General features: G+C 31.5%; 1 protein-coding gene across 2 annotated transcripts; it reads left to right on the forward strand.

Annotated features, from left to right (window-relative positions):
* Positions 1 to 1,882: 1,882 nt before the first annotated feature.
* Positions 1,883 to 13,760, forward strand: LOC135927829 (exocyst complex component 5-like). Of its 2 annotated transcripts, none has more exons than XM_065464029.1 (17): positions 1,883 to 1,956; positions 2,001 to 2,243; positions 3,601 to 3,891; positions 3,940 to 4,039; positions 4,288 to 4,505; positions 4,632 to 4,676; positions 6,622 to 6,762; positions 7,426 to 7,508; positions 7,867 to 7,977; positions 8,255 to 8,350; positions 8,862 to 9,045; positions 9,139 to 9,247; positions 9,612 to 9,753; positions 10,123 to 10,336; positions 12,124 to 12,280; positions 12,864 to 13,030; positions 13,308 to 13,760. In XM_065464029.1, exons 1-17 carry the CDS (start codon positions 1,909 to 1,911, stop codon positions 13,392 to 13,394), a joined length of 2,436 nt encoding a protein of 811 aa, XP_065320101.1. In that variant the 5' UTR covers positions 1,883 to 1,908; the 3' UTR covers positions 13,395 to 13,760. The 2 variants fall into 2 exon arrangements, with proteins under 2 accessions (XP_065320101.1, XP_065320102.1); XM_065464030.1 differs by lacking the exon at positions 1,883 to 1,956 and having other exon boundaries at positions 2,047 to 2,144; positions 2,191 to 2,243; positions 13,308 to 13,759.
* Positions 13,761 to 16,994: the final 3,234 nt, after the last annotated feature.

The following is a 16,994-nucleotide window of genomic DNA, read 5'->3' on the forward strand; positions in this document are numbered from 1 at the left end:
TTATACAACTTTTTGTGTATTTTTAGGAAAAATTTGATCAAAATTTACGGTTTAAATAAGCATTTCTCAAGAATATTTTCTCTCATTTATTAAACTTTTTGTTACTCGAATATTTTTAATCAGACAAGTTTATATCCCTGTAATTAATATCATTATCCATTCCTTATATCTTAAATTCTATGTAATATTATAAACTTGACCGTCTTATCAAAATGATCGCAATCATAATTAGGAATCGTCGATCTGGTATTTATCAAAATATGCTTGACTGCTAATTAAATTAGCGAATGTATATTTCGATTTTTTTATCAACATCTTGGTAAAATTATTATAAATTCGGAAATGGTACTATCAAGATAAAAAGATAGTATTTTTTTCTTTGTTAATATACTACTATCATCTCTCATATACTCGTCGTCATTAAAATAAATTCATTAATCACGAATCACATCACAAAAGTGATATATATATATGAAAATTAGTATTGTTAAAATGGCCGATTTGGTCGATTATTAAAAAGGGCCGGATTAGCATTTTGGTCAAAATAATACTATTTGAGCCTCAAAATTTGGTAAATAGATGCCCCCTCATGTCATCTATGAGAAAAATCTTTAAAAATCAACCTCGAACCTATTTATTAAAGAATGATAATAATGACATAATAAATCCATATAAACTGTAATATAAAATGTATGAAATATAATAATATCTTCTATAGCATTTATCACAACTTTGAAACCATTTATTAGTATATAGTTATATATGTACTTTACCTTTATGATAATTTGTTCCAACTCGTTTAGAATCCTTCCTTTTCTTCCCTAGTCCCTGTTTTGCTATATCATGAAATCTTTTTTTTTATTGTCCAAAATATTATATTTATAAATTCAAAATTATATAAAGTAATTCCTATAATTTTATTAAAGTTCATTGTTAAATAAGGTTTCTCTTATTTTATTTTAAACTAGTTCTTTTTTTTATCCCTCTTTTGCATATAAATTAGAAATAGCCTTTTTATATCTCTTTGGTTACATAAAATTAAATATAGTTTTCTCAAGTCCCTCTTTTGTTTGATTTTATTACATTAAAATGAAACATAGTATTTGTCTTTTAATGAAAGGTTTCTCATACTTTGGAATTCCTTAGTAAGGTGTTTATTCATTATAAATTAGATAGGTAGGCCCTGCAGATCGTCCTAAATCCGGAGGTTTAATTAGAGTTCCGAAAAATATAGGGGGTTAGTTTTATCCTCAATTATGTTATAAAACTAATACAACTCCTCCTGGCAAGGTTCCTTTTTCACTTACGCTATATTTTAATTTATAATTGAGCTCTTTATTTTCCCTATAAATGTGACTAATGTTTATCTTTATCTGACGATCTTATATTTTAATTTATAAATTTTTACTTAATTAATTGCATTTTATAAAAGTCTATTATTTTTATGGTTTAATAAAATATTGAGTTTTAAAATATTTATAAATTAATTATATTTTATAAAGGTCTATTTTATATTTTTGTAGTTTAATAAAATTAATATCGAGTTAATCATGATCCTTACCAGATCTCAAGGGTCAGAGGATCTTTAAGCGGCTGTTATCGTGAGTGATACTACGACTAATGTACCTGAATCTGAACTTCTTAAATTTTTATACAATATTATTTATGGTAATTAATTGTTAGCTGTCATGGTGATAGTTATAAATCTCATATTATTTTAAGGAAGATTCAGAATATTATTAAAGTCTTCTTTTCCGAATTCGTTTAGAATTCTTCTTATACTTTGCTATCATTCCTATATAAAGGTTCATTATGATGCGATATTATTTATGGTAATTGATTGTTAGCTGTCAAATGTTTGATAAATGTTACTAGTCATAAATTTTATCTTATTTTATGTAAGGTACAATGTCTCATATCGTTTTAAAATCAGCTTATTTACAAGATTTGGAACAGGCAATTTATTGATACAAATAATCGGCAAATATGACTTATTTTAGGAAAACTTTAAACCAGAAGTATTAGTTGAAAAGTTAGCGCTGAAAATTTTGGGTAATAGTACTACCTGGCGTCCAGATGTAATGCATCCTGAAATAATGAGGGAAGCTATGTATGAGGTGTTAGAAGAACTAAATGTTTTGAAGGTAGAAACTAATAAAAAAATTGATTCACTTGAAAATGAAACTTTAGAAGAAGAGAAAAAATTTATTGAAATGATTATTGGAGCTGGCAAAAAACATCAGGTTATTTTTTATTATGGTAAATTCCAGAAATGTGCTAATACTTTGGTATTAGTATCAGCCAATAAATTAGCTTATACCATTGGCCATAGGTCAATTTTTTAAATGGTAGAAACATAATTAGCTAGGGATTTCCCAGTAAATTTTATTGTAGAACTTCAGACCTACTTATTATAAATAATTTAGGGTCTGCTTTTTTTATAATTTAAAAGAATATTCTTATTTATAATGACATATTGGGATCTTTCAATTTTAAATGATTTATTCAGGGAGATTCTTAAAATTTGATTTTAATAAAAATATATTCAAGCATCAAACAAATTTCAACCAATTTTCCATATATAATTTTTATATACATAAAAATTAATATTATAAATCAAAAGTTCTTAACAAAATTGTCTGAAATTATAGTACAAGTACTCTATATAGTATAAAATTTAAAAATTTCCCTTAGTTAAATCATTTAAAATTATGAGATTCCATATCCTGGGGGAGGGGGAGTGTTGGGAAAAATTTCCTATTATTATCCTAAAAAGATATTTAAAACCAGGCAAATTTCTGAATAGCCCCTTTTTGCTATAACTATAAGCAATGAATGACTAGCATAGATCATGATTATTCTTATTTATCTAAATATGTGAGGTTTATCAAGATTTTAGCAAAAAATCTTATCTAAATTCCAACATTTTGTCAAAAGAGTGGCCAATATTAATATACCTTTATATAAATTAAAAATCACCCAGATTAAGCTATGAATTGAGGAAATAAAATATCTACAAATTTCTAAGCAGATGGGAAAGAAAAGAAAGAAAGTGCCATTAATTTTTTATCTTAATACATTTATTTTTTATAAAATAAAATATATCCCATACAAGCACGACTAAATTTTATAAAAGTATATAAAATAAATTATGCTTATTAAGTTTAATTAATATTGAAAGACATTTTTATGACAAAATGATAAAAAAAATCAAAAAATATTTCTGTGGGAAATGAAGACTGAAAATGTCATGTAATATTATTATTTTTTTAAAAAAATAAACTTTTTTGAACATTTCATTCTATACTATATTACAATGGTGTGCATATTTATCAATTTTTGAAAGTCATTATTTTATTTACAAATTAATCAAAAATATGGGATTTTTTTTCATCAGATCTGCACAACACTGTGATTAGTGTGTGAATGTTGGGGAAAAAAAATTTGGTAAATAATATGTCTGGTAAATTTTAAGCTTTACAAATAACATTTTGAAAATAATTTTATAATTAAAAAATTTAAATTAATTGAATATAAAATATTTGTTTAACTAGTCACCACACACACTTAATTTAATTCTATATTTATTTGATTGTTAAGAACATACTGCACAAATATCAGGATTTAGATGATAGAATAAATTTTGTGGCCAACAAAGTTATTCACCTCGGGGACCAACTTGAAAGTGTTAATACTCCTAGACTCAGATTGATGGAGGCTAGAAAGCTTTTCAAATATTACTCTGAATTTTTAAGCGAACAGTCAGAAACCCCAAATCCTGTAAACAGAGAAGCCTCTTTGACAGATACCAATATACCTACCATTGTTGTAACTAATAAAGATAAAGTTTCTAAAGAAGATAAGGAGTCAATATTCAAAGACCCTAATCAAGTTAATATTCCTTTAATTAAGACATACATATATATATATCAAATATAGTTGATGGAAGCTGCTGATATAATTCAAAAATTGCATGTCATATCTCAGGAAATTGTCTCAAATGATCGCCCTAACACCAAAGGCCCACCTAACGATAAAAGTAATTACATTTTGAATACATCGCAGAGAGATGGTTATTTTCTATTGACCAGGAGTGTAAAAGTCACCCTAAAAATCTTGGGGGCCAAGATGAACCCGAACCAGAGTATCGTGTATACAGGGGGTCTAATTGTCTCCAAATTATGGAGAGAGGCCACGTGATAATTTTTATGGTGAAGGGATGGAAGGGGGCAGCCAAATAAAGAAAAAAAATCACATCTTAAAAATTAAATACCGTCAATAATTTAGATCCTTTCAGCTCAACTGACCCAGTCAAGAACGCCTATGATGCTACTCTCGCCCGAGTGGACCTCATATACGAGCAAGTCGAATTATCCCTAATCGAGGCCTTTGTCTCTGCCTCGGCCACCGGTCTAGCTTCTTCTCTTCCGGAAGGAGCACAAGATGGCGATGGGGGAGAGATGGAACGCATGCGCGGGCTAGTTAGGACGTCCGTCAATTTCAAGGTGTCACAATTTTACATTTTTTCGAAAGTAGCCCCCCCCCCCAAAAGGGGGTGGGGGAAACCTTCTTAATTATTTACTTATATTGAAATTGTAATTTATTGTATTTTTGTTTGTTTGTAAAAATAGAATTATTATAGATGTGTTGACGCTTTCATGGAACAATGTCAGCTGGTATTATGCCTATTCCTTAATTTATTTATATTAAAATAATTTGTAAATACAGACAGATAGTGGATGGATGGATGAATAAATGTATGAGAAATTTCCGATTAGACTACGATAAATTAAGGAGGGAGGGGGGTGAGGAAAAAGATAAATAAATGCATATTAACCAGAATTTAGAACATGGAAGGTTCCCATTCCAAACTCTGGTTGCAAGTATAGTTGGGTAATTAAAATATATTTTTTTTACCGTTTAGGCGGTCGGCTAAACCAAGTTTTTTAACCGGAAGCTATCACTTTGGCCTCTGGGTTTTTCTTAAAAAGATAGCGCTTCAAATTTGGAAGATACTAATGTAAAATTAAAACTCCTTAATGTTAAACTATTTCCCCCTGAGCTCGTCCGATGATTGAACCCGATATTTAGCCATTACCCTTCTATAGTTATAAGAGACAGGTCGGGAATTGGTTGAGCAACTTTGAACTAGGGACATAGAAACTATTTTTTTTTTGGAGAAATGTTTATAAAAAAGTATATCACTAACCTTCCTTGTGGAAATATAAAACTAACTTTACAGACCGTTAACGACACTTTTAAAATGTAACAAAATCGATACAAATTACGATACATTTTTTTGGGGGAAAATAAATTTATTTATAATTAACAATTTTGTTCCGTATTGAGAAATTGGCGAAGCATTGTATAAAATAGTTGGAAAATTAATACTATCCACACTTAATAAAAAAAATCAAAAAAAAATGATGATATCCCATCTAACGGCTAACTCAATCCTAATATTAAGATATATCTCCCACCCTTTAGGGTTAGGGGTACTCTTAGTTCTTCTGAGAGTAGAGACAGCTGTTTTAAGATAGTGTCTAAGCCTCGAATATCTGATAATACATGTCTATAACATTGTTCTTTCTATGAGCATAATCTTCAGGCTGGCCTAGTATTTTTTTCTGGATGAAATATTGAGTCAGCCGTTTTTAAAAATCGGCTCAAAACGGGCCGGCCGTTCAACAACCCCGATTCCCATCTTTAGCTACCCTTCCTATCGAAACATTGCGAGCAAATAAATCGATTTGTTTAAAAAAAAATATTATTATTATCATTAGGAAGATACATGTATTTTTTGAAAATATTATATTATTATTATATGTATAATATGCCAACGTCAGTGTGTAATTTTCTTTTTAAAAAAATGAGATTTTACCGGGTGGAATACCTTATCGTCTTATGATAATTGTAAGGCAATTTCGCTGTTAAACCTTTGAGTAATTTATAATTTAATATAATTTAAAAAAAAAGAAGGTATCAACGGAAAATTTAAAATAAAATTTTCTTTTTTAAAGTTTTTAAAAGTTCTTGGGGGAAAAAAAAATTGTCGGAAATTCGTAGGGGTAGCTAGGTATTCCAAACAAGATGGCGCCCATTTCCGGTAAGAATCATATTTTTTTTTAAATTTAAAAAAAAAGGCGCCCAAAGAAATGATTTAAAGTTGAAAAAGTAACACATTCGACGTTAAACATATGTAATCAGAGAAAGAAAGAAAGGAAGGAGAAGAGAAGTAATTTAGATAAAGATATAGCTTCCAAATCAAACGAATAATATCGGATCAAATTGGTTATTTTTAAAAAAGAAATAATTGGTATGATTCGATTTCTTTAAAAACCAAAGATTCTGTGAATATCGTACCTGAATATATACGGTCCTTGAAGATAAAATCGAAATAATTTTTTAAAAAATATGGAGGTTTTTATCGTTTTTTTTGTTCTCGTTAAAGAGGATAAAACCGGTTTTTAAATATCGGATTACGTAATCGCCAAAACCGGGTGCGCCAATATTGATACCGTCTTATATCATCTATCGGTTCGGATCCGATCCCGTTTTTAAGAGTGAAATCGGTACATTTCTCCATTTTATTTTTTTCTCATTTTATATTTTAAAAAACAGGGAGCATTTTATAGGCAAGATATATTCGGAGACGCCCTCATACTCTGTAAAAGAACTTGCAAATTGATAGAGAACATTTTCCCCAACCCTCAACGAGTGTATTCCAAATTCATCATCAACATTTTCCAGGGAAAAATAAACGTAATAATCTCAATATACCGCCATATATTATAAAGGGTTTATCACATGAATTCTTCTCGATAAAAATAAACCAACTAGTACTTTTTCTAGTACGTGGGAAGATGTGATAGGTCAATCTGTAATCTTCTAAAGGCCGCATTCATGGTGGATCCGATCCGACATGATAGTAACAGCTGATCGATTTTTAAAATCTGTTTACGAGTTCAATTTTTAAAAATAAACCAACTAGTACTTTTTCTAGTACGTGTGAAGATGTGATAGGTCAATCTGTAATCTTCTAAAGGCCGCATTCATGGTGGATCCGATCCGACATGATAGTAACAGCTGATCGATTTTTAAAATCTGTTTATGAGTTCAATTTTTTTTTAAAAAAAAATATTAATTTTATCTTTAATTCTATGCATGATAATAACCTAAGAAATATTAGGTTTTAATAAAGAAAAATTGATTCTCGTAAACCGATTTAAAAAAATCGATCAGCTGTTAAACCGAAAATCGATCAGCTGTTAAACCGTACCGGATCGGATCCACTATGAATGCGGCCTTTAAGCCTGTGCCATTTAAAAATTGACTTTTTACCCAGAGATATTTCGTTAGGACATAATGGCGCGTAATCACGGATTTAAATAAATGAATGAATGAAAAATTTTTTTTTTATGGCAGGATCACATTCAACAAATCCTAGAGGAGAAATCTGCCAACAATACAGAATTGTATCTAAAGAATCTGCACGAGCTCTATACCAAGTATCAAATTATAAATAAATTCGGTTAAGCACGTTTCCACTTGGGTCTCCTTGGAAACAGCTGAGCGCTGAGTCACTCATTTATCTGGGCTCCCCCGCTTGAGAGTTTATTTGGACCCCTTTCTAGAGATTAAATACTTAGCCAATTCATGAACTAAGGAATCGGCATGGGCCGACTTAAACTCGTCCATTGCCCGGAAATTTTTTGATCGGGGTTTTTTTGGCTCGGCCCCATAAATTAATAATTTTGTACGGGGTAAGTTCGATCCCGAAGTAATTCATCTGCCTCGGCACGAAGATTGCTCAATTTTCCGGTAAGTTATGAACACAATCTTTTATTCATTTTTTTTTGTTCAAAGAACCCAAAATTTGTGCGATAATTTGATCGACGTGAAAATGGGGATTGACGAACAGTTCCTGAGTAGGCTCATCAAAAATTTATTCGGGAGATATCTGGAAAAATATATCAAGTTTGTTTTTTAAAAAAAAAATTTTTTTTTAATTACTCTTTTCTTATTTTCTACCTTTTTAGATCTTTGATCCTTCGTGCCCCACATTCGCAATTAGTGGGTATTGGCGCCAAAATATACAAAAATGTAACGTAATTTGTATATTTTGCCGCCAATTCGCGGTAACTTGCCAACGCGAGGTTAAGAAAGAAAGAAATATTTATTCAAAAAAAAATGCTCTAATCTAAATTATAAAAAAAAATATATATATTTAAAATATTTGTTTTATTTTATGAAGCATCGAAATCAAATTTTTTCAGGGCAAATGCCAAACTGTATTGGACGCGTTTTACTCAAGTTTGCACCACGAAAAAAAGCCCATACCAACCGGAGGGTATTATTTCTATATTGTTTTTTAAACCCTGGTTCACCCTGTCCCTTTTAAATATAACCTATTTCTAATTCTAGCCTAAACTGTCACGAAATTTGTTTTTTAGGGGGGGGGGGGAGTGTTAATGTTGAAGTTTACCGAATCAATGACCCGAAAAATAAGGTAAGAAAGAGGCGACAGTTCTATTAAGGGACACTTAATATGGCGGGCACATTTATCGCACGTCTAAGGAGCGTTACGGTGTAATACGGCTCTTCCTTTTTTTCATCCTTTTTTTTTTAAAAAATATAAATTTCGGTTTTCCATCGCCTGTGTGACTAACCTATACTAAATATAATGCATTAGGTGCAAATCCTGATGGGGTAATAAATTTACTTTCAATTCCATCAGCGTCAAAACCGCCAAAAAAAAACGATCCCTGATGGGGTCTCAAATCCCTTAGGCGGGAAAACCCTTTTAAATTGACCTTAGTTTAAAACGCTTTTCTATTTAAAAAAAAAAAATAAATAATAAGATTGACGGACTTTAAGAGGATGATAGGCGTGGGACAGAACGAACCCCTTTATATCTACAACGAATCGGAGCCGGATGCCATCAAATCTCGCCACAAGAAAATGGCGCTGCTTTTGGTTAGCGATGACGTCGTCTGCAAGAATATGTTGGAGGATATCAAGATTAGTCTGAACCGCAATAAAAAGGTTCGTTTTTTTTAAAAAAAAAAATCTGAAAAAAAAGAAAGAAAAGTGAACAAAAGAAAATGTCTAAATATATTTTGATATATGCCTAATAAGCTATCAACATCCAAAGCGGCAACCAACAACGCGTTTCTCATTTACGACGTTTTGGTGGAATATCTGTTTGTTCAACATCTGGAATACGCTATAGACATAGAATTGCAAAGTATGCCCCCCCCTTCTCTACCTCCTTTTTAAATGCGACGTTTATTCGATAGTTATTATGAGAGGCTTTTAAATAGTTTATCGAGTAGTGTCATTGATTTAGCTTAGAAATTTTTCTCGTAGGTGGCAGAAAAGTTTGGACCTCTATTTGCTAAATCTCGCAGCTTACATAATAATATTTTGGCTAAAATCTTATTCGGACCGTGGTTCCTGGAACTTATTTTGACGCTTGACTAAAAAGTGGTTAGGAGTTAGTTAAATATGGATATCTCTTCAATATGAGTGTGAAAAATAATGACCTCTCCACCCAAGAAGCCATTTTTGACAATAAAAAAATTTTTCCTCTTCCTCTCCACCCGTTACAGATTTATTGAACATCGATTCGAATTTGAACAAGTATTATCCGGATTTCCCTGAGGTGACATTCCTTAGAACTCTGAGAACCACGACCCGCATATTCCACAAGGTAGAAGAGGTGCACGACGAATATCTCACGCCAATTGTCAGGTTTTTTATTGAGTTTTATTTTTCTTTTTTCGTAACCCTACGCCAAAACCTGTTCATTGACGTATACTACTCTACCTAGACCGATGATCCATTCTTTTAACACGTGTAACGGGTATGAATCAGCTGATCTTTGAACGGCCTCTTTTATTACATAAGAATTTTTGTATTCAAGTAAGCGAAAGGGTGCCCCATCAGCTGTTTTATATTCAACAACGCTTCGAAACCCATTTTGAATGAATGAATGAATCATCGGTTTATCAAGCAAAACCCGAAAAAGAATCACGAATTCTAAACTATTTAAATTGATTATAGAGCAAAAAAAAATGTACCCATACTTAATTATAAATGCGAAATATTTAAACGCCAAAGTCGGGACCGGTCCGATTCGTTGACCCGCAAATGGCGCAAGTGGAGAGATAACCTGGAATCGAAGGCGGCCGCTGGGCTCGAAAGGTTCGCCCAGACCTTGGTCTCTCGGGCCCGTTATACGTTGACCGCTTTGCAGAAAAAGGTCGATTTTGAACCCAAAGGTGGCAAGGAAAACTCGGGAACTAGTTACACTACGGAAGCCGCAAAATCGCCTGTAAATTATTTTTTAAAGGGGTATTTTTTAAATAAGGCCAGGGAAGCAATTTTGAAATAGTTGCAGTTAATAGATGGAAGTTAAAAAAATTTTTTTATTATTTTTGGAAAGAGGGTATTGTGAGATCTGACTCGACAGATACTGAAGATAGAATTCTTGAAATCCCAATCTCAGGATTTCCTATCTTAAACTTATCATTCTTTTCTATGTTATATTGATAGTTCTTTAGAAAAATGTTGATTTCAAAAAGTGCCATGAATAGGGATGTGAATCCATTGACCAGAAAAACAGGGTCTGACTTCAGTGTTTTCGGAGAACAGAATATTGATTCAAAATAACACAATTTTTTTTAATGATTATAAAAATACGCATACATTAAGCTGCTAAATTTTATACGCCTATGTTTTGCAAAAAAATTTAGCCCAAATATATTGGCCTTTATGGCTTCTATATTTGGATGCTTTATTAGTAAAAACCAAATTTCCTACAAAGGTTATAATAAAAGTATTGGTAAATATATAACAAATAAAAGGATTTCTTAGGAACCTAAAAGAATAACAATGATTAATGGTTATTATAATCGCGGTATATATATTTATTAGTGTGGGGAAGATGTGTTCCTAAATGTTCATTGTTGTTGAGATTTGGTTTTTGTACGGTGTTGTTATCCTTGGTTGAGGTCGATGGAAATCTGGTCTAAGTTCCAGGATGTTGTGGAAGGTATCAAGAATCCCTATCGTTTAGGATTCGTAGAGTGATCTGCTGGCTATCTTGTTCAACCGATGGGAGAGTTATAGTTGGCTCATTGACGTTTTCGAAGAGCAGCTGGATGGTTCATCTGCTGGGTTCTCATCCGTAGGAACCTTTATGAGAGACGGTGGTTAAGTCAGGCAGTCCCATTTCCTCGAGAACTTGGGTCAGGACTATCTCAATTGATGGCGAGTGGAAGCCTCTCTTTTTTAGACTTGCAGATCGTGGAGTCGGTAAATATTACATTTTTATCAATGGCTTGGAGAGCACCCATTCCTGCTGATAGTACCTCTATGGCATTGATATGGTCAATGGCGTGTGATGGGATGTTGAACAGACGAGATAGACATGTTGTAATCTTAAAAGAAGATGCCTATATGCGAATCGGACCCATCTACATACAAGGCGTTATCGGCAGACTGAGTTGAATAGGGTGTCTTGTAGTGCCGAGATAATGACATCCGCCTTCTTGAAGCCATGTATGCTATGAGCGTGGCGATTTCTGATTCATTGTTGTGTAATGCGGGAAGAAAAGCCTGGACATAACGATAATGGCATAGGCTAAGTGGTTAATCACTCTCAGTCCTTGCGGCAATGATCCTTCCGAGATGCAATCTCTGCTAGGAGTGTCAGGAGGACATCCAAACATTTGACTAAGCGCTGCCTGAAACAATCACCTAGATGATATTCTAATCTATGGTGGAAACGAATTCGATGTGAAAACTAGATCTCTAAGATTTACACTGGAAGGCTGGGGACTCACAATAACTCTCAACAAGTCTGTTCTAAATCTTACCCCCAAATTACATACCTTTCCCTATCTATCGACTTTGTTTATAAATCCATCAGCGCCGACAACAACACCAGTTTATAAGATAAAGTAGAAATAAACCTAATTTTTAAAATAAACCCGCCCGAAGGCTGGGCAACCGTTAGCCCCCAGGCTTTTAGAAGTATGGACGCCCACGCCACTGCTCTTACCACCCCCACAAAAATAGCAGTTAAAATGTCGATATATTTTAAAAAAAAACAAATAGGCATGTCAGGCCGTGGTTACCTTCATGAGTCAACAGGTCAATTACGTGAAAGGGAATCTTGATGGCAAGAATTTGGACAATTTCCTGATGGAGCTGGGAGTCGAATTTCACCGAACTATTTTGGATCATTTCTTGAATTACACCTTCAACCTAACAGGTTTAGTTATTATCAATAAATAATAACACCTGGACTGATGAATGTATTTATTAAAAGTGTGTGCATGTATAGAATTCAGCTGGAATCGATGTGATTGGCTCTAGTAGACCCCCCCCCCCAACATTTATCTTAAATATCTTATCAATGACAAACGTCAATATATTTGCATCTTTTTAATGAAGGGATTGTCAATCTGCTTTAGTATTAATGTCATTGGTTATTTATAAGAACCTATTACGTTTGAAAAATATCGACCCATATTTTTAGCTTAATTTTTAATCCAAAATTTTGAATTAAACTAAAACGCATTCATATAAAATAAAAAAAAATCGCGAATTGCTTAGTCCTAATCCCATCGAAATTTTGATTGCCATTTTAATATTTTGAGCGAAGCCCGCATTTTATACCCTTTAAGCCGAACCTGGCACATTTTCTTTTTTAAAAAATTTAAGCCTGAACTCGGCTTTAGGCCCGAGCTCGACTCCGGGCCGGGTTTTGGGCCGACTTGCGATACTATTTGGAACCGTCACCCGAGCCTTTATTTATTCCAAGTTTTAAATTGTCGTAACTTTTACATTTATAGGCGCCATAACGGCCATCTGCGATATCAACGAATATCGAAACACCGCCAAGGACTGCTTCGACAATTTGCCGCTTATAAACAACTTATTCGATTCGCTCAAATCGCTCGTCAACTTGCTAGTCGTTCCGCCCCAAAACATTAAGCAGATCTGCTTGGGAGACGATTTGGTATAAAAAATAAAATGTCCGACCATATGAAAGAAAGGAAGAAAGATATCGATAATTTTTTTGAAAACTTTACCGAGATCGCAATAGATTTCTTATAAATGACAGAAAACTGCAATAGATACCAATTTTAGACCTGTCCTCTAAATTGTTGTTTATATTTTTCCATTCTAGACTTATTTTATGGCTCGGGTCCTGCAGTTCCGTTTTCTTTAAAATTTCAATCACATTTATTTTTGCAACGATTATTATATTCAATACGTTTTTTTTTCTCCAATAGGTAAACATGGATCGCACCATGATTATGAATTTCGTACAGCTACGAGCTGATTACAAAAGCGCTAAGATCAATGCTATGTTTCGATAGTATATTGTAGTTCCCTGCCAGAACTTTCTAATACTGGATATAGCGGTTTCTTGTAATTGCAACATAGTAGATGGGACAATTCAAGTTTAAACCGTGATATCTGTCTATTAAAAAAAAATTGCAAAGTATTTATTAAAGTATTAAAATTGTTTTATTTTGAATGATTATTATTATTCATTTTTTTTTGGAAATTTCATTTAATTGGTATATTTTTTATTTTTGAAATATTTCCATAACTTTTAATTTCGCATTTAAAAGAACAAATTTAAAGTTATCGAAATATTTCAAGAAATAAAAAAATATTACCAAATGATGAATTTCCATATTATTACTATATAGAAAAATGCGATTGTTTTATATTTTGTGTATTGATTGATACCAAGAGGAACGAATGCTTTATTTTTTATATAGCATATATCTTATAATTTATTTAATGTTATTGTTTGAATACAATTTATAATTGTGTTCTCTATAATAGTACCTATAATATAAATAATACCATTTAAACGATATGTTATTACCCGCGTAATTTATTAAACGAAAATATATAATAATATAATGCTCAAATACATTTTTAGTTGTCACATATATAATTTTGAATTAATTGTAATAAAATAGTTAAATAATTCTTCTTCTTCGTTTGATGGCGATTTCCAGGTTGCCCAGCTGTCCATCTGATTAAACATTAGGAAATTTTATAGCAAATCTCAGCAGCTCAACTGAGATTTTGACGATCTGAACCCAACCTGTTTTCCTGTTAGAAAAATATTAATTAATAACTACCAGTGAGGAACAATTAATTTATTGAAATTCGCGAATTTTGGTGATTTATCAATACATTTTTTTTTCGTATTAAATTTTTGTATAATCGTTATTTAAACTAAATTGATATAAATTGAAACTCCTTTTAACATGGGCAGCACCTCAGTGTCCAGACATTTCTGGACAACAGTTTTTCTCGTTTTTACGGGAAAGGATTTTAGGAAAAATTGCGTATCCTTAATAAGAATTCCTATCTTTAGTCGTAAACATAGTGTTTTAAAAAGATTGCAACTTTTTTTTCGATCATTTTTAGAGGAATATTCTAAAATTAGGATTACTAAATTGTAGCTTGAATTATGATAGGTTCTCTAAAACGTCACTCAGAACTGTTTCAAGAATTTTTAACTCTATTTATCTGAAATTTTTATAATCGGAACTTAATCATAACCCGGTTTTCTAAGAGAGGTCCGAACCATACCCGGGTCCATTTTACCCCGGGTTCGATGAGTTGTCCATAAATCGGTCTCCGCTAGGTCGGTGGTCTCATAAATGCCCAACCAAACAATTTTAAATTTCTGTATCCAGGTTGGAGTCCACATTCCTGGACAGCGCGTTCAAAACCAAATTATTTAGATTTGTCATTTTTTTAACCCTTAGTTTATCAGCAGAATTCTTTGAGAACCATGTTTGCAACTTTATTTTAATTGTACTATCATTTTATTTAAATAATATTCTTATGACTTTTATTTAACTATAAATGTATATTTCATTTTTAAAATAGGAGGGTAAAATTTTTCAACGAAGAGTACACAGATAGGAGCAGCGTCAATATCAAAAAGTAGAATCTCCTATAATATAAAATGGGAATTTTTTTTTAAGATCTTATTTTAGCGAGCAAACAATAATTATAGGTTAGAGTCTTACATGGATTCGTCTAAAGGATAAGGTGGGGCCGTTAGATGATTTCACTATGAGCTCCTCTTTATCCGAAAAATGCTAGATGTTAAGTTTCCTTCCTATTCTTCCTCTTCCTTTCTTTTGCCTGATTGAATATCACATTCATAAATATATATTATGGAAAAAATTTTTTTTTTACAAAAGATTAGATGACTATTCATTTTCATATCATAATTTTGTGGTTTAATTGAAAAAATATCAAAGTTATCGCTTGAATATTTAAATTAAAATTTGCAAATTGTTTTAAAACTTTCAGAAATTTTAATATATTAATGAAATCATATGTTTAAAAATTTGAAATGTGTACAAAATTTCAAAATTTTACCAATCTTATTTTTTTAATATTTGAGACTGAGCCTTATAGAATGCCATGTAAAATTTTGAATTTGAAATTTCTTCCTTAGAAACTCTTCTCTTTTTTATGCAAAATGGCCGCAAAGGCCAGGTCTTGATCTTAAAAAAAAAATTGGCCAGCGACGTTGGGTGAACTTGGGCCTCTTAGTTATTTTTATTTTCTATTTGGCAGGGGCTTCACTAGCAGTAGCACAATCTCGTCACCTTCTTTATCAGTCAACATTTTAAAAAATTATATTTGGTATTAAGAAAAAATAATTTATTTTTTGAGGTGGCGTTTCAAATTTTCTCAGCAGCTCTACTGCTATTTGGTTATAAAAATAAAACAAATTTTGAAAAAAAAATTTTGCCAACTTAAAAAAAAAAATTTCCATGAAAAATTAACATTTTGATCGCAATTTTTTGTTGTTGGAAGGTATCTCGAAATTTAAGACCCCTGGAAGAAAAAAAATATAACTTGTTTACAGATATTTTTAAAACACCTTATCACCTAGGTACTGGTTAAATTTTAATTGGTTCAATAACTATCAAACGGGTAAAACCAATTAACGTTTCAGGATCGTTTTGGATTAATGTATAGAAGCCACTAAATGCGAGCTCTGATCTCTTGGTTTAATCGTCGGTTATAGTCGATCCAGACTTGTTACCGATACTTTAAAAAGTATCGAGAACTGATACAGTCATAAATTCTAAAACGGGCCGGCCGATACCAACATTGATATATATATTTTTTTTTCAAATGTATTAGTATAAATACGATATATATGAAATCATCGTTACATTTTTAGGAAATAATTATTAACAATTAACAGATACATCTATATTAAATAATAGCAATATATATTATATAAAATATTTAACAAGCAAACAAATATTTATTGGATCTCAAGGAGATATTCCCTCCGATCGTTAAATTTTTTTGCTTCTGTATTTTATAAAAGTTCAACTTGTGCCCTGGCAAGAATGGTAGGGGTTGTATGTAATAAATAACTGCTTCATATTTCAGAAATTTTGTGCTAAAAAAAAATTTATCAAGGTTTTTGTTTTATAAATAAAATTAATTTTATCATAGTAAAAAGTGCGAAAGTAACTTAATCAAATAAAGAATTTTTTAATATTTTTTTTTATTAATAAATAGAGAACTATTAAATAAGATTTTAAAAAAATTCCAGATAGATACATAAAATGTATCGGGTTAAGATGACGTTACATTAATTCAAAAGTATTGCCGATACCATCATACAAAATGTATTGAATGTGCATTATTGTTGATACAAGACTTACTTTAACAATCTGAATAAATCTAAAAATAGCTACTTATTACTACTTTTCGCTGAATATTCTTAGTAATCCATTTACTGTAATGGTTTCGATTCACAAAAATTCAGATTTATTTTAGAGAATATATTCGCGAATTCTGGGCGTTAGTACACCAAGAAATTCATGCCAATACCGCTTGATAAATAAATTGTAACTTGATACAATAAATTGAAGACTAGAAAGGGTTTTACAAATTTAATTATATTT

This window comes from Gordionus sp. m RMFG-2023, chromosome 4 (genome assembly GCF_954871325.1).
Source record: "Gordionus sp. m RMFG-2023 chromosome 4, tfGorSpeb1-WG-v2, whole genome shotgun sequence".
In the NCBI taxonomy this organism is placed as follows: Eukaryota; Metazoa; Nematomorpha; class Gordioida; order Chordodea; family Parachordodidae; genus Gordionus; species Gordionus sp. m RMFG-2023.

Bases quoted from the DNA above. Each gene is read 5' to 3' on its own strand.
- LOC135927829 (XM_065464029.1), top strand. From the start codon at position 1,909: ATGTCTCATATCGTTTTAAAATCAGCTTATTTACAAGATTTGGAACAG. The intron at 9,754-10,122 runs GTTTTTTATTGA...TAAACGCCAAAG, and splicing joins TATCTCACGCCAATTGTCAG to TCGGGACCGGTCCGATTCGT. The intron at 13,031-13,307 runs GTATAAAAAATA...TTTCTCCAATAG, and splicing joins TCTGCTTGGGAGACGATTTG to GTAAACATGGATCGCACCAT.